The sequence below is a fragment of the Meleagris gallopavo genome, chromosome 1 (assembly GCF_905368555.1).
Source record: "Meleagris gallopavo chromosome 1, MGAL_WU_HG_1.1, whole genome shotgun sequence".
In the NCBI taxonomy this organism is placed as follows: Eukaryota; Metazoa; Chordata; class Aves; order Galliformes; family Phasianidae; genus Meleagris; species Meleagris gallopavo.
In genome coordinates this window covers 48,724,056-48,747,437 of record NC_139404.1, presented here as the reverse complement: position 1 = coordinate 48,747,437, position 23,382 = coordinate 48,724,056, and the positions used below count along the sequence as shown (strand labels likewise).

Genomic DNA, 23,382 nt, shown 5'->3' with positions numbered 1-23,382 from the left:
GCCACGCCATGATGCCAGACCCAGCCAGGGCATGGCAGAGTGCTGGCACTGCTAGCAGCAAAGCTGGAAGGGCTTCCATGCCCGAACCTTGGGCTGTGGGATGAAGGCCACACAGTTTGCTCTGTATGTGTAATATTCCGGGGGGATTGGTTGTAATGAAGTGGTTTTGATGCTCTGTTCTGTAATTTCCTACAGTGAACTGTTTCTAAGGGATGCATAAAGGCCCGCTGAGAAAAGCAAGCTTGGTGTCCTTCACTGCCACCGCAAACCCTACACAGACACAACCTCCTCGAGTGGGGCAGCACAGGGTGTGTGGGGAGGTGCCTGCAGAAAGGCATAGACCCTGACTCACGAGTCGGGCCTATTCAAGGCCAACAGAGGCCCGTAGGCTCCTTGACAAGGGCTCCACACTCCAGAAGAAAAAAAAAGGAAAAAAAAAAAAAAGCATAAAAACACACGAAAAACCCCACAACAAGCAGGCCCCTGAGGCCAGGCAGCGAGCAGAGAAGAACACCACGGCTTCCACAGCCGCCGGATGTGACGTCACACAGAGTAATGCGGCGGAAGCCGCAGCCGGATGTGACGTCACACGGGGGTCAAGCGGCGGAAGCAGCGGCAGCCATGGCGCTCAATAGGCACCACTCGAAGGAAGGCGGTGTCGTCGTCCCCAATACCGAGAGGTACCGGCGGGCGGGGCCGGACCTGCGGCCACGGGGGTGCCCTGTACCGGGCCCGTGGATGGGGGAAGGTTGCTGGGCTGCTCTGGAGGCGTTGGGGCCGCGCCTTAGAATGGGTGGGTAGGGCTGCCCGGCTGTGTTAGTCGCAGCCTGCGCCTTGTGCCGCTCGAGTTAAGGGGCGGTTTGAGGGGTGTTTGAGGTCTCCGAAGAGGACTGTAGAAGTGGCGAAGGCCCTGGAAGGCAGGGCGTGTGGAGAGCGGCTGTGCTCCCCTGGTTGGCTCAGCGCAGAGCAGAGGAGCTGAGGGGAGGCCTGATGGCGGCTGCAGCTCCTCACAGGGAGCAGAGGGGCAGCGCTGAGCTCTGCTCTGTGTGACAGCGACAGGGCCCGAGGGAACGGCATGGAGCTGTGTGTCAGGGGAGGGGTGGGTGGGAGTTAGGGACAGGGTCTGCACCAGAGGGTGGTGGGCACGGGCCTGAAGCTGCCAGAGTACAGGGGGCTTCTGGTCCATGCTGTTAGACATACAGTCTGATTTTTGGGTGGTCCAGTATGGAGCCAGGCCATGTAGAGCTCGGGTCTCAGAGCACAAACTGTTCTCCAGGGCAGTGTTGAGTCACTGGCACTCAGCTGTCCTGTGACAGCCCCAAGAGGGTGCAAACCAGCTCAGCAGCATAATCACACCCAGATGGCAACCTTGCTGTTTGTTTATATGAGTGCTTGGGCAGGAGTAAGCATTAAGTGACCACATAAATTCTTCCCACTGAAGCAAACAAACCTGAAATTCTGTTGCGTTATGTCGTTTGGGAAGTACTCTGGTAAGGTTCTGAGTGTTGAGGAGATAGTTTTGCTTATCTTGGGAGAATATTCCACCTTTGTAACTTGAAAATCTCTGCTGCATTTGTCACTCTCAGGCAGTGACAAAATCTGCATATAACTAAATGATAAAGTCTCTGCAGACTTTTTGTCAGGACTCCCCGCCCCCCCCAATTAAAGCTTCTTAATGTCCTCCTCCTAGGGTAGCAGAATTTTTCAGATATATGTTATGATATGTTATATTTTCTCTTCCCTAAATAGCATGCAGTGTGAAAGTACTGTGCTCTTGGTTGTTTTCACATATCCTGGCCCTTCTGTTTGTTCCCAATGATTTTGTAGTTTCCTGATGTGATCTGATTTCTATGATATACTAATTGGAATATGTAAAATACCTTTAGATCCAGTGTTGAATTAAGGTTTTGTTTTTTCTTTTTCTATGGTCTTGAGCCAAAAAAAACCTCAAATTTTTTACCCCCTGAAACAAGCAGCAAACTTGTGGCATCCAAGGTTCTGTTTATTTTGCAGCTTTCCTTACTGAGTGCTATGTTTGGAGTTCGCCCTTTCAGTTCAGTGATGCTCTTTCCCAGAACGATTATTTCAGTTTTCCTAAAAATGTATTTAATTTTTCGGGCCCCTCCGTACCCCTGGTGTTTGCAGTTCTCATCTCTTTGTTCCCACATGATTTTACTAACAGAGTCTGCTAATGTTCCCGTAGATAATCAGCAATAGCAATAACAGTCTTATTGCTGACATTTGTGGCTCCTTGTTTTTTTTCCTTAGCACAGCGTTCCTCATCACAAATATTTGCTTAAATCATGTGAAGTGGGGTCAGCAGTGAGGGTACTGTGATGCAATTTCCTCAGCTGGCGCAGTGGGTGTGGCATTCAGGCAATTTTGTTTTCCCTCTGCTGGCCAGTCCCAGATGTGGACATGGAGAGGGGTTTGCTCTGAGGTCATATCTTGACTTCAGCAGTGGGTATCAGAAAGCTCATCTGGTCTGTGCCCTGCCAGGCTCAGACTCAGGCTGCTGCCGTGCAGAGAGCAATTCCTTTGGCCTCATGGTTCTGGAGGCAGCTTCTCTTTTTCTTGTTTAAAGTTTCCCTTTGTGGAGGAGGAGCAGGGCTTGTCAAAGGTGAGAGGATAAATTCTGCTCTGCGTGAGTTAACCTTGTGTATCCAAAAGAAAAATTCCAGACCTCGTATTAGAATTGAGTGTGTTGGGATAGTGTTTAAGATTTGTGTGATGGATGTCTGTGCATTAGAGCTGAGGTTGTCTCCAACTAGTCTGATTTCTTCTTGTAGCATTCTCAAGCAGTGTAAAGATGTGGAGCTCTCCTTCAGTGACGTGACTGGCAAACCTGAAGCCTTCAAAGGCACCAAGAAGGGAATGCTGTATCTCACCCCATACAGGGTAAGTCTGATGCCAACAGGTCTTCCCCTTTCTCCAGGGGTCTCATAGGCTTTGGGCAACGAACATAGCTGGAGGCTGGAGAAGTGATTTTTGTTATGAGAGGAACTGCTATAAGTCCTAGGTAGGAGAAAGCCTGATGGAAATAGGGCAGTCTGTGTCTGACCCAATCACCCTGTTGTGATTTAATGTAACGTGTTAATAGGTAATTAGTTCATTTGAAAACTCTCATAAATTATCCTTAAAAAATGAAAACAATAAAACAAAATGTCTGTGTGTGCCCTAAACAGTATGTTTTGGAACCTGCATTGTTCATGTGAGCGAGTCACGCCGTTGGATCTGTTTGGCATTCCATTGCATGACTGCTGTGAAACAGTACAATACATTCTGGTAGTAGGGGTTAAATTATCTTTTTTTTTTTTTTTTTTGGATGCTGCTGCAAACTCCATAGAACTCCATAATCTGATTAACTAATTCCAGAGTGCTCCTTCCTGTCTTGCAGATGATCTTCGTGTCAAAGGGCAAGGATCCCATGCAGTCTTTTATGATGCCATTTAATTTGGTGAAAGGGTGCTCTATTGAGCAACCTGTTTTCTCTGCTAATTACATCAAAGGACAGATTCAGGCTGAGGCAGGAGGTACGTGTCTGTGCTTCGTAGACTGAACTCTTCCCAGTCCTTTTCTGCTGAATGTGCTTACTGCACAGGACAGATGGATGGTGTAGCTACAGCAGCACAGTTCACATGTCTATGCTAATACAACTTGCATCTATTCATCTTTAAGCTCACCGTTGCTTTCTGTCCCCTAGAGCTAGTAGCTCACTTCTTGCAGGGTGGCTTTTTAATCTTGTCACTTCTGTCTTGCAGTGGACGCCATGCTTACTTGGTTTCTGCCTGTTCTCTTTTTTCCTGTATTTGACATGGAAGAGTGGATAGTTGGCCATATCACTAATCATTGATGCTCGTTTAAATAGCACCCACTTGTGTTTTCTGGAGGCCAGCAGGCACTTTGCAGCTTGGATGCGTTTGCATGCATCTAGAATGCTGCTGTGTGTCACTGATTTAGCTTTATTTCCTATTTGATGATGTAATTGCGTTGAGACTTAAAGTCACAGTCGTGATCGGACATGGGGAACTGCAGAAGGCAAGGCAGGGATTCAAACCAAGGCTTCTGGTTCAAAATTTTTCTGTCTTCAGCCTTGGAATTAGTTTGTGTGTATTTTTACGACATCTGGCTTATGCTATTGATTCCTGTTCCTCACAGTGCTTTGTGACTGGGTTGTCTGTATTGTCATAAGCCCACTTTCTCAAGCTGAAATCTTTAAAACAGTGGTTTTAAAATATTTCTAAAATGAGAAAAAATAAAAATAAGTTGAACGTTAACTGTTTTGCTGTCTTGACTGCTACTGAGGAGGTCAATAATCTGTTTCAATTTTAATTCTCTCTCCTAGGTGGCTGGGAAGGGCAGGGAACATTTAAACTGACTTTCAACAGTGGAGGAGCCATTGAGTTTGGACAGCTGATGTTCAAAGCTGCCTCTAGTGGTAAGAGATCTTCAGAGCCTGCAGTTCCCCTATGGCTGACTGAGCTAGTTAGGGGGAGGTGCTCTTTTTCACGTTCCTGAAGTGCGTGTGGGAGGGGGGATTTACACTGTACATCTTCCACATCAATGTTTTTTTGTTTGTAGGTTTTGTTTTCTTGTTTTTTTGTTTTTTTTTTTACAGGGGACTCCTGTTTTTCTTTCAAATTCTTTTTCTTTATTTTGACTTAATGGTTTATGCAATCAGAACCTCCTGGAGTTTGGCTTCTGAGGTGGCTTACCTTTTTCTATGGAGCCTGATATCTCCGGAGGGGGGGGAAAAAAAAAATTGAAACGTGATGATGGAAAAACTGATCCCTGTACTTTCCCTCAACTCTAATAGTTCTCTGATAGTGAGGTGAAATGGAGAAATTTAACATATCCACTTTTGCAGAAAGAAAAAAATAAAAATGTTATATTTAAAACTTTTGAAAGGAAAAAGATATAAAATCTATTCTGATAAGAATATTTTAAAACTATTGGTACTTAGTTAAAACGATCATTATTTTAGTTAGAGCCATGTATTTGGGCTGTTACTTGATAGCTTTTTTGCAACTGGCTTCCTTTAGCACCATGTGAATTTGCAGCAAAGAAACTACAGTTTAGTCCTTTTTAATCACAGTACTTTGCTGCGACTGCGTAGTGAGCATCTCTAGAATTTAGATGATTGGTCTACATGAATGGGACTATTTTCTTTTTATTCCATACGGTCAGTTACAGCAAAAAGATGTCTGACTTAATAAATATGTGCTCTTTAGCTTCCAGTGGAGTTCCTCTCCAGCCCCCTGGCTATGGATACACACCTGTACCTGGAGGGTATGCCCCTGTCCCACCTGCTCCAGGTGGCTATGCACCTGCTCCTGGAGGGTATGCACCTGTGCCGGGAGGCTATGCTCCTCCTCCTCCACCACCTCCAAATGGTCCTTATCCTTACGCACCACCTCCAATGAATGCTTATGGACCTGCTCCCCAGCCCATGGGGTATCCGTATGCCCAGAATCCAGGTATGGAAGTGGTGTGATGATGTGTGGTGGGGTTTGTTGAGTATTAGTTGTAAAAATGTTGATGCTATGATGAGGGTTATTGTAGTTTTGTCCCCATCAAGGGTTCTTATCCTTGCAAAGTCTGTCATGGTCTTGGTTACACCTGTGTGTCTCTGTAGTTGCAGCTGAACAGGAGGTAGGAGGTGGGAATGCAATATGTAGACTGTGCTGCTTCTTGACAGAGAATTGTTGCCTGCTGGTGTGCCAGGCATTAGCAAGATGAAAAATTGCAGCTGCCTGCATCCCCGCTGAGCTTTCCTCACTGATCTTCCCTCTTGCCCAGGGCTGGGCCTGGGAGCTTGCTGTCCCTCTCTTCTCTTTTGTCACCATACTCCAAAGTATCACTCTGGTGTCATCTTTTTTTCAGGTATCTATCCACCACTCCCCAACATGAACTCAACAAATGTGTTACCACCTCCTCCCCCCTACTCCGGGCCATCTCCTGCAGGACCCTCAGCCCCACCAGCTTCCACACCCTGGGTGGACTCGGGTATGCCAGGTAAGCAGATATGATACAAAAGGCTGCTCAGGGGTTGGGGCAGTGGGTGACACTGGGGGCACCCAGCTGCTGCTGTTACAGGAGCTGTTATCTTGATCTGTTATTTGAGATAATGAGTCTTGCAAGGCACTCAGCTTTGTGTTACACAACTTGTGGTCATCTTTAGCTGGTTTTCAGCCTTCCTGAAGTGCTGTGAATTCAAGACAAGCTTGCTGTGGTAGCTCATGTCTCTTGGGACATTTGTTGACTCCTCAGAAGTGCTGTGGCTGGGCTGGAGGGTGGGGTGGCCGTGTAAGAAATAGGCCTGCCTTACGCTTTCTCCTTCTTTCCTTTCTAGGGAGCAGTAAGGCCATGGAAGCTGCTTCCAGTGCATATTACAACCCTGCTAACCCACACAATGTCTACATGCCCATGGTGAGTACTGTGCCTCTGGTCTGTGTGTGTCTGCTCTTCCATTGCTTAGTGAGACAGAAGTTTGCTTTCCTAGTAAAGTTTAGAGCACCTTAATTTTGAAAAAAGCACAAAAAATGTTCACTTTCCTGGGAGGAGGCATGGATGACAGTGCCATGAAGAAAGTTTATTAAATCCTTGATCAAGAAAGGAGGACATTAAGGTTCATCCAGCAGTGGCAGCTCAGTACTTGTCTCATTCTTACATGCATAAAATAGTTGCATGTACACAGCGAGTAGAGCTCTGTTTCTGTAATGTTTGAAAGTGGGAAGAGTTAAAGAAGAACGGTTCATATAAGGACAACAGCCTTTGTGTTTCCTCACTTGTGCTTTTTTCTGAGGTGCCTGGGAGAAGGTCTGTCATGGTTCAGTGTGTGGCAGCTGGTAAGCGGGCTGTAGCCACATCTGGTGTGGGCTGGGTCAGAGTGAAAGCAGCAGCAGAGACAAAGCCCTGGTAGTGAAGATAAGGATTTAAAACAGAGCTTTTGTTATCTTTTTTCGAGGGAATGTTCAATGGAAATAATACGGGAGGTAGCATATATGCTGGAGCATTAACTGATGCTGGAGAGGGATGATGCACTGCAATGACAGCTTAAAAAACAGCACTCAGCTCTGGCAGTAACTTCTTGTAAGCTAAGCCTGAGAATCTTGGAGCAGAGCTCTTCATGAAGCAGGCAGGATTGTTGACTACTCTGTCTCTTCCTAGGATCAGCCACCTCCTTATGCACCTCCTGAAGATAAGAAAAACAACTAACAGACGGAAATTGCAGCCAGCCTCCCACACTCTCTCTCCCAGAAGACAATTTGGCTGTCACTACCCATTGGGTTAGCATATCTCTATGTTTCTCTGTGTATGTACAATGTGTGTAGTGCTGGGCAGCTGAGCATCTGCCTTCCTTAAACATTAGGTCATTGGCAATACAAGGCAGAACAATAGCACTTTCCTGCTTCTTTACTTTATCTCATGGGGTTGAAGCACTAACCTTTTGCTCTGCCTTTGGCTTGAGGAGAGAGATGGACTTAAACAAGTAGATCACATCACTAATCTATGAGTAAAATACAAAAGCTGTGGCATCTTCGAAGTAAAACTACTTGGAATGCTGAACTTCTAACCTCTTCTGAAGCACCATCAAAGAAGAAAATATAGAAAGCCATGAAGTTTCCTTGCATAATCTGAAAAGGTGTTAAATTTCCTTCAACTGTGGCACAGCTCAGCATGAGATGGGACTCTGGAAATCCTGTGTTGTGCTGGAAGCACGTTTCTTTTCCTGTCCTGAACTAACAGTCATGGGGTGACACACTTTGGAAATGCATCCTGAGAAGTGCTGAAGCACTTGGGGGTGTGAGCTGGAGATGGACCCCAGCTCAGCACTAGCTCTAGAAGTGCTGCTCCTACTGCACTCCTGGTAGCCAGAGGAGTTTCTGGGCACAGACATGCCTGCTTTGGTTGCAGCAGATCATCTGCTAGTATTTCTGTGTCCTTTCCTATTTAAGTGTAACCTTGCAAAATAGGGAAGCGCTCAGGTGCTGCACTCCCTGGTGGAGGGCCTGCACTGCCTGATGTCTCCTTGTTTTCTGCTGTGAGATGTAGCTGTAGATGCTTGGTCATCTGATGCTGCTGGCAGAAGTGTTCTGAGGAATTTAACTGGAAGCAGTGACCCCATAAAATCAGCCTGCCTTTGTAGACCTTGAGTAGAACAGCAGTAGTGTGCTGCAGAGCAGTAAGTTGAGCTCCACAGGTGTGCAAATCGGTTTTCCTTTCACCCTCCTGGAAGCAAGTCTGTATCTGTGCAATGATCCTGTGTCACATAGCTGTTCTTGAATAATGGAGTCAAGCTGAGCAGGAACCTGCTGCCTCCAAGCAAAATGTGTTATGTCACGAAGGTAACTTGACACTGGCCTTGTCAGGAGACGGATCCCACAGTGCTGGCTCCCTCTGCTGAGGAAGCTTGTGCCACCATGCTAGCATGATGAGGAAAAAGTGGCTTTTGTCTCTTCCTTGGGCCACTGCAGCCAGGATGTGCATGCCTATACCTGAACAGCAAGAGTAGATGCTGCGGAAACGGAATTTGGTTGCTCAGGGCTGCAGTACTCAGGTGTGGTGTTACTAATGCTTGGTCTCTTGCAGAGGCTGTGGCTGCAAAGCCCCACCTTTTCTTCCTCTTTAGGACGTAGTGCCATTAAGCCTGCTCTGACAAGAGCCCCTCTAGTCTGGTGGAGACCCATGTGATCCTTTATATATGGGATAATTGTACTTCTTTTCACAGCCTTCCTACCTTCGCAGTGAAGGGGAAGGTTTCATTTTCCTTTTAACCTGTGCGTGTGTCAGGACCTTCTTGTAAGTCAGGCTTGCTTGACTTAAATCTTTGAATTCTTAAAGCAGCCCTGCGTGGGGAGGAAGGTAAATTTCCTTCTTTAAAAACACCTCTGAAGTTTGAGTTAGAGGTGTTCAAATGACTCTGTATTTTAAAAAGTTTGTAACTTTTGAATTGCACTTTAATACAGAAGCGTTGATACCTGCCTGTTCTCTGATGTGTGTGTGTGCATTGTGTTGACTGTCACTGATCCTGCCTGGTGCCAAGGAAGCTGCAATAGGGACCACTGTGGCTGTTCTCAGGTTGTGGGCGTTTTCCTCCTGCACAGCTACACTGGAGCCAAGCAATCTGGTGGGGCAGAAGCATTGGCTTCAGCTCATCTTTGGAGGGGGCAAGTCTGATGTGTGGCATTGTTCTTGTCCAGAACAGATCTCCAGAACTGGTACATTATTGTGTCCTAGGGCAGGCACCACACTGTTGTTTTCTCTAGTACAGGATAAATAGGAAAATGGCAGCTGGTTGCAGACTGTGGCATCAGAGTTTCCCCTTGTGCCAAGGGAAGCCAGTGCTTTACTGAGCAATCTAACTACTAGGAAGCCCTCTTCTGTTCACTGCAAGCCAGTCCAACAGGAAGCCATTACTTTTTTTTTTTTTTTTCAGTGTAGTTTGTTGTGTTTTGAGAAACTGACCCTAAAATCCCACATTAATTAAATGAGTAAATCTGAAACAGCCAGCACCCTGCTTCCCTTTTATTTCAGTTAAACTGTCAAAATCATGAAAACAAAGCCAACTTGCACACAAACATGAAATGGACACATCCTTTCTTTCTAGCACTGCAAAGCATCACATTCAGCATCTTGCTGCTGCACCACAAAGTCTCTGTGAGGGGCAGGAATTAGCCATATGGTCCTTTAAGAAGGGGGGGTGAGCTTCTAGCCCTCATTTGTCATCTGAATAGAATGGGGAAGTTCCATTTCTCGCTAATTTTAAAATATGGTGATTTCCTGCTTTGAGGTTAAACTTTGTGTGGGTCTCCTTGGGTTGCCTGTCCTTGGAAGCTGTGATTTTGGTGAGTGTTGCAAGGGTGGTCAGGGGAGGCCACAGCCCACCTGAGCCCCTCCTCGTGGCTCTTTCTGAGCCCCTTCTATTTGTGGAGGGTGCCTTCAAAGGAGGAGCCTTTCCCTGAGAAATGCTGGAGGGTTCAGCATCTCGGTCTGGATGCAACTTGGCCAGCACCCATGAGCATCTCCCAACTTAAGACCACCAAAAACAAGCAGCAGAATCTTCCAGACACCACTTGTGCACAATGCACTATGGCTCTGCAATTTTTCATGCTAACAACATAGCGAGGCTACTGGGATTGTGCATGGACAACTCGGGTTTTGCTCTGCTGTAATCAGAACAAGTTCAATACAGTGCTGGCACATGTTTTGTTTAGGTTTCTTTCTCATAGTGTGCAGACTATGCGGTAGTGGTGTTGCCTGCTGATCCTGCTCCCAGACAGACAACTTGGCCCCAGGAGCTCCTGGTCTGGGGATGGTGCCTGGGAAGAGGGGTGCAGCCCTGTGGACAGTCCTTTGTCCTAAGCCAAGCAAGGAAAAAAAGGTGACCACATCTGGTCCTGAAGGATGGTCACTGGGGACACTCCTCTTCCACAGGAGGACCTCAGAGTGCTTTGCATGCCTTCAGGAGGGAGTAACAAGAAGTCCTGCTTCACATGGAATGAGTAGAAATCATCAGGTGGTGCCAGAGGAGCAAACTGCACGTCTTCCCCCAGCCACACCAGAAGAAGGCACTTAAGCAGCGGTGAGATGTGTCCCGGAGCTCCCAGTGGCCATGGGCCTCACAGAAGGGGCAGGCGTGAGGCCCCCCCACGGGGTTGCTGCTGGACGAGCAGCGCTTTAGGACGCAGGTACCACATCACTACCCCTGAGGGGTTAATGATCACTGTGAAGTTGTCTCCTGTCTTCAGGCCACCGGTGATCTTTCCACTGTACACATCTTGCACCTGGAAGAGAGCAGGTGGCTGCCAGAATGGCACAGACCTTCACCTTGAGGTCCTTCCACAGTCAGGTCTTAAAATCATTAAGTTTGGAAAATACTGCTGAGATCCAACCACCAACCCATCACACTATGCCCACTAGCCATGTCTCTCAGTGCCACATACACGTTTCCTGAATGCCTCCAGGAACGGTGTCTCCATCGCCTCTTGGGCAGTCTGTTCCAGCACAGCAACACTCTTTTGGATAAGAAATTGTTGCTCATATCCAACCTGAACCTCCCCTGGCATAACCTACCCAAAATGCAATGGTGCCAACAGTGGAAGGAGGGGTGCAGGCACAGGGTGCCCTCAGGGCTCACCTCATACACAGCTCCCTCAGGAAAGCCAAGCTTGGCCAGACTGGTGGTGTAGCGGAAGGGCATGTCTGTCCTCCGGCTGAAGAAGACTAGGGCGCTGGCGGCCTGAGACAGCGGGCGCAGGAACACCTCAATGTGGGATTTCTCCTATGGTGAGGACAGACAGGTGAGACAGAGCCTAATGCCCACATCACTCCTCGTGTTCTTCTGCATACGTTCTCCCAAACATGTATGTCTTCCCCCTAACCTTGATGATCCTGCGCCCCTGGATTCCCAGGGGGTCCTGGTTTATCTGGATCATCAGGCGGTTCTGCAAGATCTCCTTGGCACTTGGCAAGATAGTGCGCAGGTCAGTGGACATGAGGAGTGGAGCTGCCATGATGGTCCACAAGGCCATCTGGGAGCGTGACTGCTCGTAGCTGAGACCAAAGTTTCCAATGATGAGCTGCAGGGAAAGAGGGCAAAGGTTGTGAAGAGGGTGAAAAGCGTGTCCGTGTGTCCTGCCTGCTGATGCTGCAGCCTGTATGGTAGGAGCAAGCATGGCAAGCTTCATAAGGGTTACTGATTCCCTACAGCCAGGACATCCATTCCTGCTAGGCACTAAGGAATTGGCCCACACAAAAGCATCTGATGATGCCCTTCGATTCAAAACTCCCTTCCACTCAGGCTGAGCAGATGAAGGACAATGACACCTGTGCTATAGGACAGGCATACTCAGGAGGTGACGGGTGCATTGCCATACCATGTCTGGGTCATTCCAGTGGCCAGGGCCGGCTGCCAGCTGCAACACATCCTGGTTTGTGAAGAACCAGTCCACAATGGAAAGCACGCTGTCCCATGAGTCCTGGATGTCATCGTAGTTCCGCCACAGGTTGCAGATCTCTCCCAGGAGGGTGTAGTTCACCTAGAGGGGAGCACGGAGTCAGAAGAGATGGAGGCTGTGTGTGGGGGCATTGGACATGTTAGGTGGAGGCAGGGAGAAGGGGCAGGAGGACTTGTTGGGAGGTGCAGCATCTAGAGGGTGCTTGCAAGCCAGAAGGATCTGGAGAAGGGCAACATCATGTGATTAAGACAGAGTCATATCCCAGTACAACTGGACTCATCCCAGTATGACAGAACATCTGGCAAAACAACCACAGGGGCTATGAGGATATAAGATCAGCTGCAAGAAGGGAACGTGAGCAGCTTGGGATTGATTCAAAGTGCAAAGGGATAAAAAGCCAATGCACTCAGCTCTCAAAAAGCACTACAAGGAGAAACACCCACTGGGGAGGACCAGAAGTGTCATTTCAAGCATTTAAGCCAGAAAGGACCAGTCTTAGCAGAACAGGCTGTTAAGATCAACGCCACACAAGCTGAGCATGTCCCATGGCCTTCTCCACACTTTCATCAGCCAGCTGTGTCAGGAACCCTGAATGGCCAAGGAAGCCTGGCAGGAGGCCATGTCCCACCAGAACTGGAACAGTAAGAGGGATGTAGCACACAGGCTGGACAATAAAAAGTGGGACAGCACTCACCTTGGGAGGCAGCCCCCCCTGGTAGGCTGGCCAGCTGCAGGAGTAGATGATGGGGCGGCCAGTGGCGTTCAAGGCCCTTGCCATTTCTGGGTAGCCTTTGGGAGAGAAGGAAACTGGTGAAGGAGATGGATGACCAGAAGAAGAGATGTGAGGGAAGAAGCGAAGCCAAGTGTCCAGTAGATGGGCAGCCACTCTGAGCCAAGCAGCAACTGGACAACCACCAGCCAACAACACAGCCATTACCCTGTGCCTGCTCCTTCCCTGACGAGTAGCACCCATCCAGCTTCAGCATGTCCACACCCCACTCAGCGAAGGTCCTTGCATCCTGCCCAATACGGTCCAGTGTAGTGCCCGGGTATCCCTCACAGGTGTGTATGCCCAGGTCACCATAAATGCCCAGCTTCAAGCCTCGGGCATGGACCTGTGAGGAGAGATGGGGACGAGGGGATCCCAGGTGCTTTCCAGGGACCAAGCTCTGTCCACTGCAGAGAAGCACAGATGTAGAGGTCACTCACATAGTCAGCCAAGGCCTTAATGCCCCGGGGGAACCTCTCAGGGTCAGGCACCAGCCGCCCCTCAGCATCACGCTGCTTGGCAGCCCAGCAGTCATCGATACTGACGTATTTGTAGCCCAGCTCACGCCAGCCATCCTCTGCTAGCCGGTCCGCCATCTCCATGAAGAGCATCTCACTGCAGGACAGGAGACATGACCGGTGGAAACTCTGCCACCGTGGTACCTTAGGGGCCGGCCGGGGCTCTGGCAGTCACCGCACAGTGACTTCAGCCGTGCAGAAGGGCTGCAGGCTCGTTCCTTGGGGAAACAGCACATCGACACCCTGCACAGCCCGTCTGCAGCCGTCACCTTTGGGGAGCTCCAGTAGCAGTGGGGTATCCAAACCGCCGGTACGGTGCTCACTGTTACCTGATGCACTGGCGAGGCTCCTCCCGGCAGTTCACGTTGCAGCGGAACCGCTCCCAGGCCAGCCAGCCCATAGGCGGGGTGCGCGCCAGCCCGTTCTCCAGCCCGCGGGCGGGCAGCGCCAACAGCACAGCCAGGACCGCGATAACCGCCGGAACCCCCATCCCCGCCGCAGCCTCCGCCGGGGCACGTCGACAGCCTTCCCCCCGCCCGGACCGCTCACGTGACACCGCATCACCTGACCGCCCGCTCCGCCTCCCGCCCGGCCCGGCCCGGCCCCCGAGCGCAGCGGAGCCGCCCGGCACCCGCCCCGCTGCCCGGCGCCGGGAGCGCCGCCGCGGAGGAAGGGCCGGAGGTGAGCCGGGCCGGGGATGTGTCCCCGTGTCCTCAGCCCTGCAACGGGCACGGACGGAGGGGAGGGGAGGGGTTCGGGAAAGGGTCTGAGGGGTGGGAAGCGTTGTGCGAGGAGGGGCTGCTCCTGTGAAGCGTTCCGCAGCTGCACGCCCATATGATGAGCTGAGCTTTGCTCGCCGAGTCGCCCATAGCGGCCGTGCGGGCCACGCTTGGTGAAAGCGCTTTCTTTTTTTCTACTAAAACCAAAGCGAACCCACAGGAGCCAAGAAAAGTTGCAGAATCAGCCTGTGAGGAGAAAACCAGCACTCAGCCGCGCCTGCAGGCAGTGCGAGATCCTGAGCTGGGACTGGGCTTGGCATTGGAGCCCATGCAAGTGTCCTGGGCTTTGCTCCTCGCAAATATTTAGCAGTGGGAGCCGTGCAGCTATTTGCTCTTACAGTCTTTGCGCAGCTCCTTGCTCTTGTTTTGGTGTTTGATGACTCTCCCCTACCTTTCCTTCTAACAGGTATGGAGCTCTGTGCAGTGGAGCTCCAGAGGCACTCATCAAGAAAGCAGCTGGCCCAAGGAAGACGTCAAGGAGCCACAGTCTGACCCACCAAGCCACATGGCTTAAGGCAGTGCCGGCTGCAGTGCTGGGTGACAGCAATGCTGTGGGATGGCCGGTGGGGCTGCACAGTCCTGAGCGTAGATGTGGACAGAATGCCGAAACAGAGATCCCACAGCATCTGAAAATGCCCTCTTCCCCATGTCCTACAACAGGAGAGAAAGCAAGATGAGTCCTCGCCATTTCTTCAATGCGCTCCATAAAAACCCTGCAAAGTAGGTCACTGGCAGAGGAAGAAACATCTCTGGAAAAGAAAGCAGCATCTCTGGAGGAGGCAGTGCTGTGGTGGTGGGCCTGGAGGTTATCCCCGCAGCTGCTGTACTTGTTGGATGGACAACACACAGCACTGAGCTGACCGCTTCTCTGTGGCCATGAAGCTGAATGAGCGGAGTGTGGCTCACTACGCCACCTGTGACTCGCCCACCGACCACGCCGGCTTCCTGCGCAAGCGTGTGGGGCGGCACCACCACCACGGTCACCATGGCACCTCCTACCAGCGCCGATGGTTTGTCCTCAAGGGCAACCTCCTCTTCTATTTTGAGGAGCGGGAGAGCCGGGAGCCTGTGGGGCTGGTGGTGCTGGAGGGCTGCACCGTGGAGCTCTGCGAGGCTGCTGAGGAATTTGCCTTTGCCATCCGCTTTGACGATGCCGGTGCCAAGGCCTACGTGCTGGTGGCCGATGGGCAAGCTGCCATGGAGGCCTGGGTGAAGGCGCTCTCACGGGCCAGCTTCGACTACATGCGGCTGGTGGTGCGGGAACTGGAGAAGCAGCTGGAGGAGGCCTGCACCAGCTTGGCTGCATGCCGCAAGTCCCCTCGGAGGTCCTCCTCAGGCAGGAGGCGTCACCTCTCCAACCCCGCCCTGCCGCCTGTCCAGGAGAAACAGCATGTCCTGGAGAATGGGTACTCCACGTGGGGCAGCAGCCCTGACCGCGATGGGGGGCACACAAAGCCCCCACCCCTCCCTCCACGCCGACGCTCAGCCGCAGGGTCCTCAGTGCCCGCCTTGCAGGAGAGCCCGGTGTCACCAGAGACGACCTGCTTTGCCAAGCTGCACCACTGGTACGGGCAGGAGATCGCGGCGCTGAGGCAGGAGTGGCAGGAGAGGCAGAAGAGGGGCCACCCATGAGATGGGGAGACAGAGCCAGAGCAGAGCGAGGCGTGCTGCTTGCCCCTTCCCTCACCGGCTGCCTCCATGCAGGAGGGCCTTTGTGCTCCCTAGGACTCAGTGTACCAATGGGCCTCATCCTCTTTCCATGGCTATGACCAGGCTCAGTGCCCTGCTGTCCTTACGTGGTGGATGCTCTGGGCATTTCATCATCCAGTTTGGTTTTGTTTCTCAGTGTGGAAGTTTGCACAGGTCAGCATTTATTATTGTCTGTGATGTTGCGCTGAAGCCTTTCTGCTTTTGCTCTTTGGCTGCAGAAAAGATTGACTCTTGTGAAACGCCTCCAATGGGCTGCTGGCCTCAGGGTGCCTACAGCTTTATGCCTGGTTAGCTGCACATGAGCTTTAGGAGGACAAAGATGCCATGGCTTTGGCTGGTCCAGGAGCCATGGCTCATCATGACAAGTGCCCATTTGATCTGACCAAGCTGCTGGCACAGGCTGCTCTTCCTGGGGCTTCTGGTTGGGTGCCAGAGCTCTGCAGAGCTCCATGAGCAGCCTCCCCAGCAGGGTGGGGAACAGGGCAGTGTACCGAGCCACAGCACAGCTGTGTTTGCAAACATCATCATTTTTTTTAACTTTCAGCTGCCCTAATGCCTCATCCCTGCTGTCTCCCTAGGAATGTCCATAAGCAAGGCTTATGGGGAGGGCAGAAGGAAAGCTGGCCTTTGATCTGAATAATGGCAAGGATCACTAGCTCCTCGAGACTTTGAGTACCTAGCTGTAGCCAAGCCTGTGCATTCCTCTGGTTCAAGTCTTCCCTGCTGAAAAAGAGGAATGCTGGAGGCTGCCTGCCTTCATGGGGTGAATTTATCAGCCTCTTCACAGACCACAGAAAGTGCCATATAGGGCTCTGGCAGCTAGTCAGATGCAGGAGACAGAGTGCAGAGCAGCGCTCGTGTGAGGTCTTTTTTGATGTGATCATGATGATGTGTTTGAGGCACTGTGGGGAAGCTGGGCTGAGCCACACAGTTGGAGTAGAGGAAGGACATCAGTATGCTCCTGAGAAGCGGATGGCCCTAGGAACACCAGAGACAAAGGAGTGAGTTACTGTGGCTCCATGTGCCAGCAGTGTTTGTACTTGCCTTGCTCTAAAAGCCATATCATTTCCTACCAAAGCCAGATCTTGTCCTGCTGGGGCTTCCCTCCTACTCTTTGTCAGAATCATGGGGCTGACTGCAGGAGCACATCCCATATACTTACCTGCTAGGTCAGAACCCTTAACCAAAGGCTAACGGTACATTACGCAGTGCTGAGTGCAGCAGCCCAAGGACTAGAATCTTCTATAGTGGTTGTTTATAAACATCTTTCCTCATCTTCTTGGCAAGGGCTGCTTTTCAAAGCAGAAAAACGCACAAAACTGCCTTGTGTTTCTCCTCTAAGCAGCATTAAGCTTGTTTTTATTGCCCTGTTCTGTTAAGGAGTGATGCTACAGAAACAGTAGGCTGTGCCATAACATGACATGGGTACCCATTTACCTTTCTGGAGCTGAATGTGCTCAGCCTTACACTCTGCTATAACCGCTAGAGGTTGTCAGAGGCAAAAATCAAATGGCTTCCATTAACTTCTGGTGCCTTTGAAAATCCCTCTAGTAGTTTTGGATGACAATCTTCCTGCCTAGCCATGGTGTGTTAGCATAAACGAGACCTTAAATCAGGTCTGAATTTGGGCAGTGGGAATGTAACCTCTACATACAAATGGTGCAATCCAATAATCTCTAGTTTATGTCTGCGTTCTTCCATAGCAGAGAAATTAAAGGTTGGGAGGATCTGTTTTTTAAGAGAAAACAGTAATGAGAGAACAGGAGCAGGAGGGCCAGGGTTGGGTCTGTGTCCCATCAGGAGTCGTTGGGATTCTCAACAGCAGCATCAGGAATGGTGCTACCTCCCCATTGTGGGTTTTTAGGGCTGGGTCAGATGTAGATTGCCTCTTTCTTCTTTTTTAATGCAATACAGAGAGAATCTTCCTGATGTCTCAGACTCATATAAGACAGTTTGATTTCTCTTCCAAAATGTACTGGGAATCCCTACATGAGACTCAAGAATCAGGAGAGACTTGAAGGAGAAAATAGATTAACAAAGCCAGTTCAGTCAGAACTGGACCTGAAACAGCACTATTCATATGCAGGCAGTTTCACTTTTTAAAGAAGCTTAGTTTATTTTAATGAGCCAGGATTGCACCAGTAGCACTCCTAAGGAGCTTATATTTAATGCCTAATCTGCCCTGTTTAAATCAGACAATATCCACACCACCTGGCTTTGCTTTAGCAAATATTCCAGCTAAATCCTAAATCCTGCAAATGAGGAGATGGGTTTTCCTTCCTGTCTGACTGCATTCCAAATGCAGTAACGCTGCAATGGAGTAACGCTGTGTTTTATTCTGCGGCACTGAGAAGAAAACGGCAGAATCACGCCAAATATCTGTGTGCAGCCCAACAGCCTTTGTTCAGTGCTCATCCAAAAGTGCTGTGGGACTTAGGGTGCTCTCAGTCAGGCTATACCTCTCAGCCCCATTGGAGAGCAGGGACACCTCTTTCGAGGCTAAAAAGATCTTCCCACCTTCTCTTATTATTTTTTTTTAATAGAAAATGTGTGGCCAGAATGATCCTTAGCAATGGGAGACAGAGTGTTTTAAAGCTGCAAGGCTGCTCTTATAGTCCGGAAGGGATTTTGGAGAGTTTTCCCTAAAGTAATATTGCAAAAGTGGTGGGAAAAAAATGCTTGAATCTGAATGGTTTAATTTAAAGTAATTTGAAGACCAAAAGCGGGAGTGAGGTTGTGATTCCAGCACAGCTTTGGTACACTTTGCCAGTAAGGGTGCCCAACCTGTCAAGCAAAACATGGATGCAATCCTTGCAGCTTTCTGGGGACAGGATTTCAGCTCAGGCCCACAACATATCACTGTGCGCATATGTATGCTTCATAAAACAGCCACTGTGATGCTTTCTCTTTGCTCTGAAGTCAACCCCAGAGGTAAGGCTGACCCGGTCTCCCAGCGGCCACCAGCAGCCAACTGATAGGCTCTGTGGTTTGGGATGGCCAAACACCTCGTGGTACCACAGTCACTGTGTTCAGAGAAAGGGGCTGGCTCAGCCCAGGAACCTGAGAGAAACCCCGTACTGATAGGCGCCGGGGTCCCTGTGGAGCACAGGTAACACTACAGGCGGTTCGCCCAAACAGCCCTCTCTCGAGAGGCTTCTATTTTAACTACAGACCGTGTTCTTCTTTCTAAGGGGCCGGTTTGCGCGAGCCTTTTTTTACATGCAGAACTTGTGTGTGTTATTATACATTTCAGTTACCGTTTGTATTTTATGCTATCTAGTTGAATAAACAATTTAGTATTCGTAATTCCGTGTCACCACCAAAACTCCCACAGCCGCAACGGGGCGTTCCCTCAAAAAGGGGGGGCTGAGCGGGAAAGCCGCAGCCACGCATGCGCTGCACCGCCTCCCACCCTCAGTTCGAATCTCGCGAGAGCGGCGAGACCCGGCCCGGCCCTGACAGCAAGGGACGATGGCAGCGGTGGGCGGGAGGCTCCTGGTGGCGGGCGCGGGGCGGGCGCGGGGCGGAGGGCTGCGCCAGGCTCCGGCCGCGTCTCTGGTGCCGTCTCGGAGCGCCACGGTCACACGCAGCGGAGCCATTTTGCCTAAGCCGGTTAAGGTGAGCGAGCGGGCGAGAGCGGCGGGGGCTTGGTAGATCCGGCGGTGGCCAATCAGGGCGGGAGCTCCCGTTGTGGGCGGGGGCAGAGGGGTTGAGTGGCGGGCGTTAGGCCAATGAGCGGCGCGGCTGCGGGCGGGGTGGGGCCGGGAGCGGCGTCCCAGACCCTTCGCCCCGGCCGGTTTCAGGGCGATGAGGTCGTGGTACTCATCGCTGGTGGGCCCTTCGCCGTGGGGTGAAACGCCGCTGCCCCCTGCTGGGCCGTCCTTCCCGCGGCTTAGCCTGGCCCGGAGCTCCCATAGGGGAGCAAAAGTTAATCCACGGTGACGCTGGCTGAAAAAATGCATCATTTCTCGGTTGGATCCTTGTAGACGCCCTTTGGCCTCCTGAGAGTGTTCAGCGTTGTGATCCCGTTCCTCTATGTCGGGACGCAGATCAGTAAGAACTTCGCAGCCCTGCTGGAAGAACACGACATCTTTGTCCCAGAGGATGACGACGACGATGACTAAAGGGTACGGGAATGGCACGACGGGGTGCCACTGCTGGTGCTTCTGGTTGCCATGGTGCTGGGACACAGCCCCATAGGTAGCTGCAGGCAGCAGCTGTGGTTAAAGATGAGGACGTGTACAGCTGCACTGCCTCTGGCTGTGAGCTTTTTGGTTCTTCTATATGTGAGTAGGCCGGATGTATGTACTTTCCTTCATCTGATGTGATTCCATCTGGTTCGTCCTTTTGCACAAGATTTCAGTTTGGGTGTTATTTCTTTATATCCAGCAGTGTTGTTTTACAGTCGTCTGTGCAGCGTGCAGCTAAAAAGTTTGCAGAGATCTCAGTGGCTTGTTAGAAAATTGTTTTTTGCAAACTGCCACCTCGCCTAGTTTGTGGGAAGGAATGTGGCTGCAGATTGGTATGGCGTATATCTGAAGAGTAATGTCTTTTTATTCTGTTTGCAGAACTGTAATTCGAAGAACAGAAGGGAGGAAACCATTGACAGACATAGTGCCAGCATCTGCCATCTGTGTTTTGACCTTCCTCAAGGGGACGTGGGGGCATTACATCCCCTTTGCCAGTGAATGTCCTGCACTTGTATGTATAAGAAAAATCTATAGATCAGGGTTGAAATAAGTGCTTCATAAGCTCTGCATCCTTGCACATACACACTCCAACCTCATAAAGAACTGCGTGGGATTCTGTATATTAGCAATATGGGAAACAATTAAAGAACATTTGAGGGGTTCTTTTGTGTGTTTTTTTAGATTATTGGCTATGACCTAGAACTTCTATCTTAACCTTTCTACCTCCACAAGTCTGTTCCAGTGAGGAGTCTCTCTTTATATTTATTTTGTCTTTGGAGTCCTTTCTGTAATTCAGCACTAGTTTACAGTTTATAACAGAAATCCTAAGGAAAGCAGGAGCCCCAAAGCACAGCCCTGTTAAAAGATCAGAGCGCATACTGACAAAAGCACTACTGTTGAAAGAACATGCAACACAGCACTATGCAGGTATGTCTGATAAACTGCATTACTGAATTCAGCATTATCAGTGCAGTTACAGTTTTGAATAGGTTTGGTAACATAAAAAGTGAAGAACATGAGAGGCAAACTAAGCTAATGTGTTTTATAGCATTTAATGTATGGAAGGTGAAACTGAATGCTCTGGCTCCAAGTACCTTGTAATGCCAAGATAATTCACTACTTCTGTCTTAGTCCTAGTATGTTTTCTTAACTGTAAAGTTCAACCCCCCTTATTTTCTTAAGCATTTACTACTGCTATTAAATCACACAAGACTTAAAAGCTTCTCTGTTGCTAGTATCTTCAGTCACATCAGACAAGTTGCATACCAGCTGTTTTTCCAAATACCTTGAAGGTTCAAAGACAAGTGATTTCATTTTTTAAACTCAGCACTTGTAATTTGGCAGTATTTTTTATTTGCTGTTTAAATCTCTAGCTCAGTGACAGAAGAGAGGGGCCTGTTATCTAAGTAACTCCAACAGCTGTGGCTGAAGGCAGCTGGCAGGGTCTTGAGTCACTCAGCATGAGAGCTGTGCTCTCTTCCTCCAGTCTCAGTTCATGTGATCTTGGGAGCCAGTCATGCCTGTTTTCTATATTGCCAAACTCCTCATTGCTGCATTATTCTGCTGTGTCTGCTGTCCTTTTGGGGCTCGGTTTCTTCAGCCCCACATAACTAAATTTTACAGTGGGGAAATGGAGGCTACTGATCTTTTTAGGGTACAGGGGGCTTTTCTGGCCTATTGGATTTCAAGACATTCTCTGCTAGGAAGTAAATGGAGAACAGTGTCAAACACAAGGTCAACGAAAGCATAGCATGAATAGGAGCAGGTCTCAAGCACAATACTTTGGCAGCTACAATGGCTCTCTGAAGGCCTGCTTTGTCTGCCCTCTTCCAAGGAGCTGCCGCCTCCACACAGGGCTGCAGGCTGAGCTCCACAACTGGGCTGCTGTGGTTATTCAGATTCTCCAGGACAAGCTTGACTCACTGAAAATACACACTCCTATAAGCCAGAAATCAACTTTCCATAGATAACATAACGGCTTGCATAAATATCAGATTTAGATTTATTGAATAGGCTCCCAGGCTGCTACGCAATCTGTCTGTACAGATTTTTTTGTATCATGTAGAACTTTATTTGTAATACAAGACAGGAAGATACAGAATCTGTTTCATGGATCGTGGCCTTCATAGAATTTGGACAGAAAGTCTTTAGGTCGTGGGGTTTCCGTCTCATGAAAATACCTCATGACGTGTGTCCTCTGCTTCCATACATTTATGGTTTCTTGGAGATCCATTTTCCCCTGTGTGGAGACAGAAGAACTTTAGACCGACTCTCAGGTGTAGCTCAATTCTAATCATTCAGCACTACAGAACATAGTGATGCGCACTGAGTAAAACCGTTTAAATAATGTTCTACTAATGAGGATGATGCCCTGCTGTTTTTGGTGGTATGGACAGGACAAGGACAACAGGCACAAACTGGAACACCGGAAGTTCCATGCGGACATGAGGAAGAACTTCTTTACTGTGACAATGACAGAGCATTACAACAAGCTGCCCAGAGAGATTGGGGAGATTCTCCAGAGATATTCAAGATCTGCCTCTGTGCTTTCCTGTGTGACCTACTGTAGGAACCTGCTTTAGCAGGGGCATGGACTTGACGATCTCCAGAGGTCCCTACAGCCCTGAAAATTATGATTTTTTGAGTGCCTTTAAGTTTCAGCGACTGTATCATCCAGGACTCTGTTTGCAGACTTTATTTTTAACCATTTCAAGATAGGGTAGCTGTCTCAAAATGCAGGAAATCCAGCAGATGGGCACAGCAATTCTTGGCTGAAAGGATTTCCGTGCATTACAACAGCAAAATCTGTTACTGACACCTCTTCAGAGCCTCTTTCAGAGCCTTACACTTGGTGCAAGACCAAGATTTTGAACCCAACAGGCAGCATGCCTCGGACACACTGAATGTGTTATTGAGCCATGAGAAGTGCCAAACAAAACCCAAAGCCCGCTTCCCCCCAGGCCGGAATAACTCGGTTGTACCTTAATAACCAGCATGTCGATCACCCGCGGGTCCGTCACATGGGCGTTCTTCATGAACATCTCCCGCACCTTGTTGCGGCCCTGCTTCACAGTGATGTCCAGCTGGTACAGGTGCACTGCGGAAACAGCACAGCGCCTGAGACCGTCCGCATGGCTTCCGCTTCCCACTGACAGCCGCAGCCCCCCGCTCCCGGAGCGCCGCTCAGCCGCCAAGGGCTGCGGGGCGGCCGTTACGACCTTGAGCTCGGGGCCCCTCCTGCGCACGCGCGGCCGGCGCCGGGCCCTCACCCGCGTTGGGCACCTCGCGGTACCAGGCGCGGTACAGCTCCCTCACGCGCCGCTTGGCCTCGCCCAGGTCCCGGCTGAAGATGGGCTTCACGGCCGCAGCCCCTCTACCCGCCACCGCCATCTTGCCGCGGCCGCCCCGTCCCGCACCGCGGCTCTCGGCACGCCCGCCCCCGCCACCCCTGGCAAC

The 23,382-nt window shown here is 50.1% G+C and overlaps 5 protein-coding genes across 5 annotated transcripts; 3 read left to right on the top strand and 2 right to left on the bottom strand.

Annotated features, from left to right (window-relative positions):
- Positions 1-531: 531 nt before the first annotated feature.
- WBP2NL (WBP2 N-terminal like) lies at positions 532-8,996 on the top strand. The gene is made up of 8 exons (XM_010710340.4): positions 532-680; positions 2,790-2,898; positions 3,398-3,533; positions 4,346-4,438; positions 5,232-5,477; positions 5,884-6,015; positions 6,353-6,429; positions 7,171-8,996. Exons 1-8 carry the CDS (start codon positions 556-558, stop codon positions 7,216-7,218), a joined length of 966 nt encoding a protein of 321 aa, XP_010708642.2. The 5' UTR covers positions 532-555; the 3' UTR covers positions 7,219-8,996.
- Positions 8,997-9,508: 512 nt separating this feature from the next.
- On the bottom strand, positions 9,509-13,825 carry NAGA (alpha-N-acetylgalactosaminidase). The gene is made up of 8 exons (XM_010710331.3): positions 13,577-13,825; positions 13,170-13,344; positions 12,898-13,075; positions 12,655-12,749; positions 11,880-12,041; positions 11,385-11,582; positions 11,141-11,284; positions 9,509-10,787 (listed from the first exon to the last, which is right to left on the bottom strand). The coding sequence occupies exons 1-8, from the start codon at positions 13,735-13,737 to the stop codon at positions 10,623-10,625; spliced, it is 1,278 nt and encodes a 425-aa protein (XP_010708633.2). The 5' UTR covers positions 13,738-13,825; the 3' UTR covers positions 9,509-10,622.
- Positions 13,826-14,700: 875 nt separating this feature from the next.
- Positions 14,701-19,042, top strand: PHETA2 (PH domain containing endocytic trafficking adaptor 2). Its single transcript, XM_010710321.4, has one exon. It carries the CDS (start codon positions 14,903-14,905, stop codon positions 15,656-15,658), a length of 756 nt encoding a protein of 251 aa, XP_010708623.1. The 5' UTR covers positions 14,701-14,902; the 3' UTR covers positions 15,659-19,042.
- A 111-nt stretch (positions 19,043-19,153) lies between these two features.
- SMDT1 (single-pass membrane protein with aspartate rich tail 1) lies at positions 19,154-20,588 on the top strand. The gene is made up of 3 exons (XM_010712119.3): positions 19,154-19,354; positions 19,723-19,863; positions 20,305-20,588. The coding sequence occupies exons 1-2, from the start codon at positions 19,208-19,210 to the stop codon at positions 19,858-19,860; spliced, it is 285 nt and encodes a 94-aa protein (XP_010710421.2). The 5' UTR covers positions 19,154-19,207; the 3' UTR covers positions 19,861-19,863; positions 20,305-20,588.
- A 1,322-nt stretch (positions 20,589-21,910) lies between these two features.
- On the bottom strand, positions 21,911-23,376 carry NDUFA6 (NADH:ubiquinone oxidoreductase subunit A6). Its single transcript, XM_085225332.1, has 3 exons — positions 23,196-23,376; positions 22,908-23,023; positions 21,911-22,165 (listed from the first exon to the last, which is right to left on the bottom strand). The coding sequence occupies exons 1-3, from the start codon at positions 23,314-23,316 to the stop codon at positions 22,034-22,036; spliced, it is 369 nt and encodes a 122-aa protein (XP_085081458.1). The 5' UTR covers positions 23,317-23,376; the 3' UTR covers positions 21,911-22,033.
- Between the last annotated feature and the right edge of the window lie 6 nt (positions 23,377-23,382).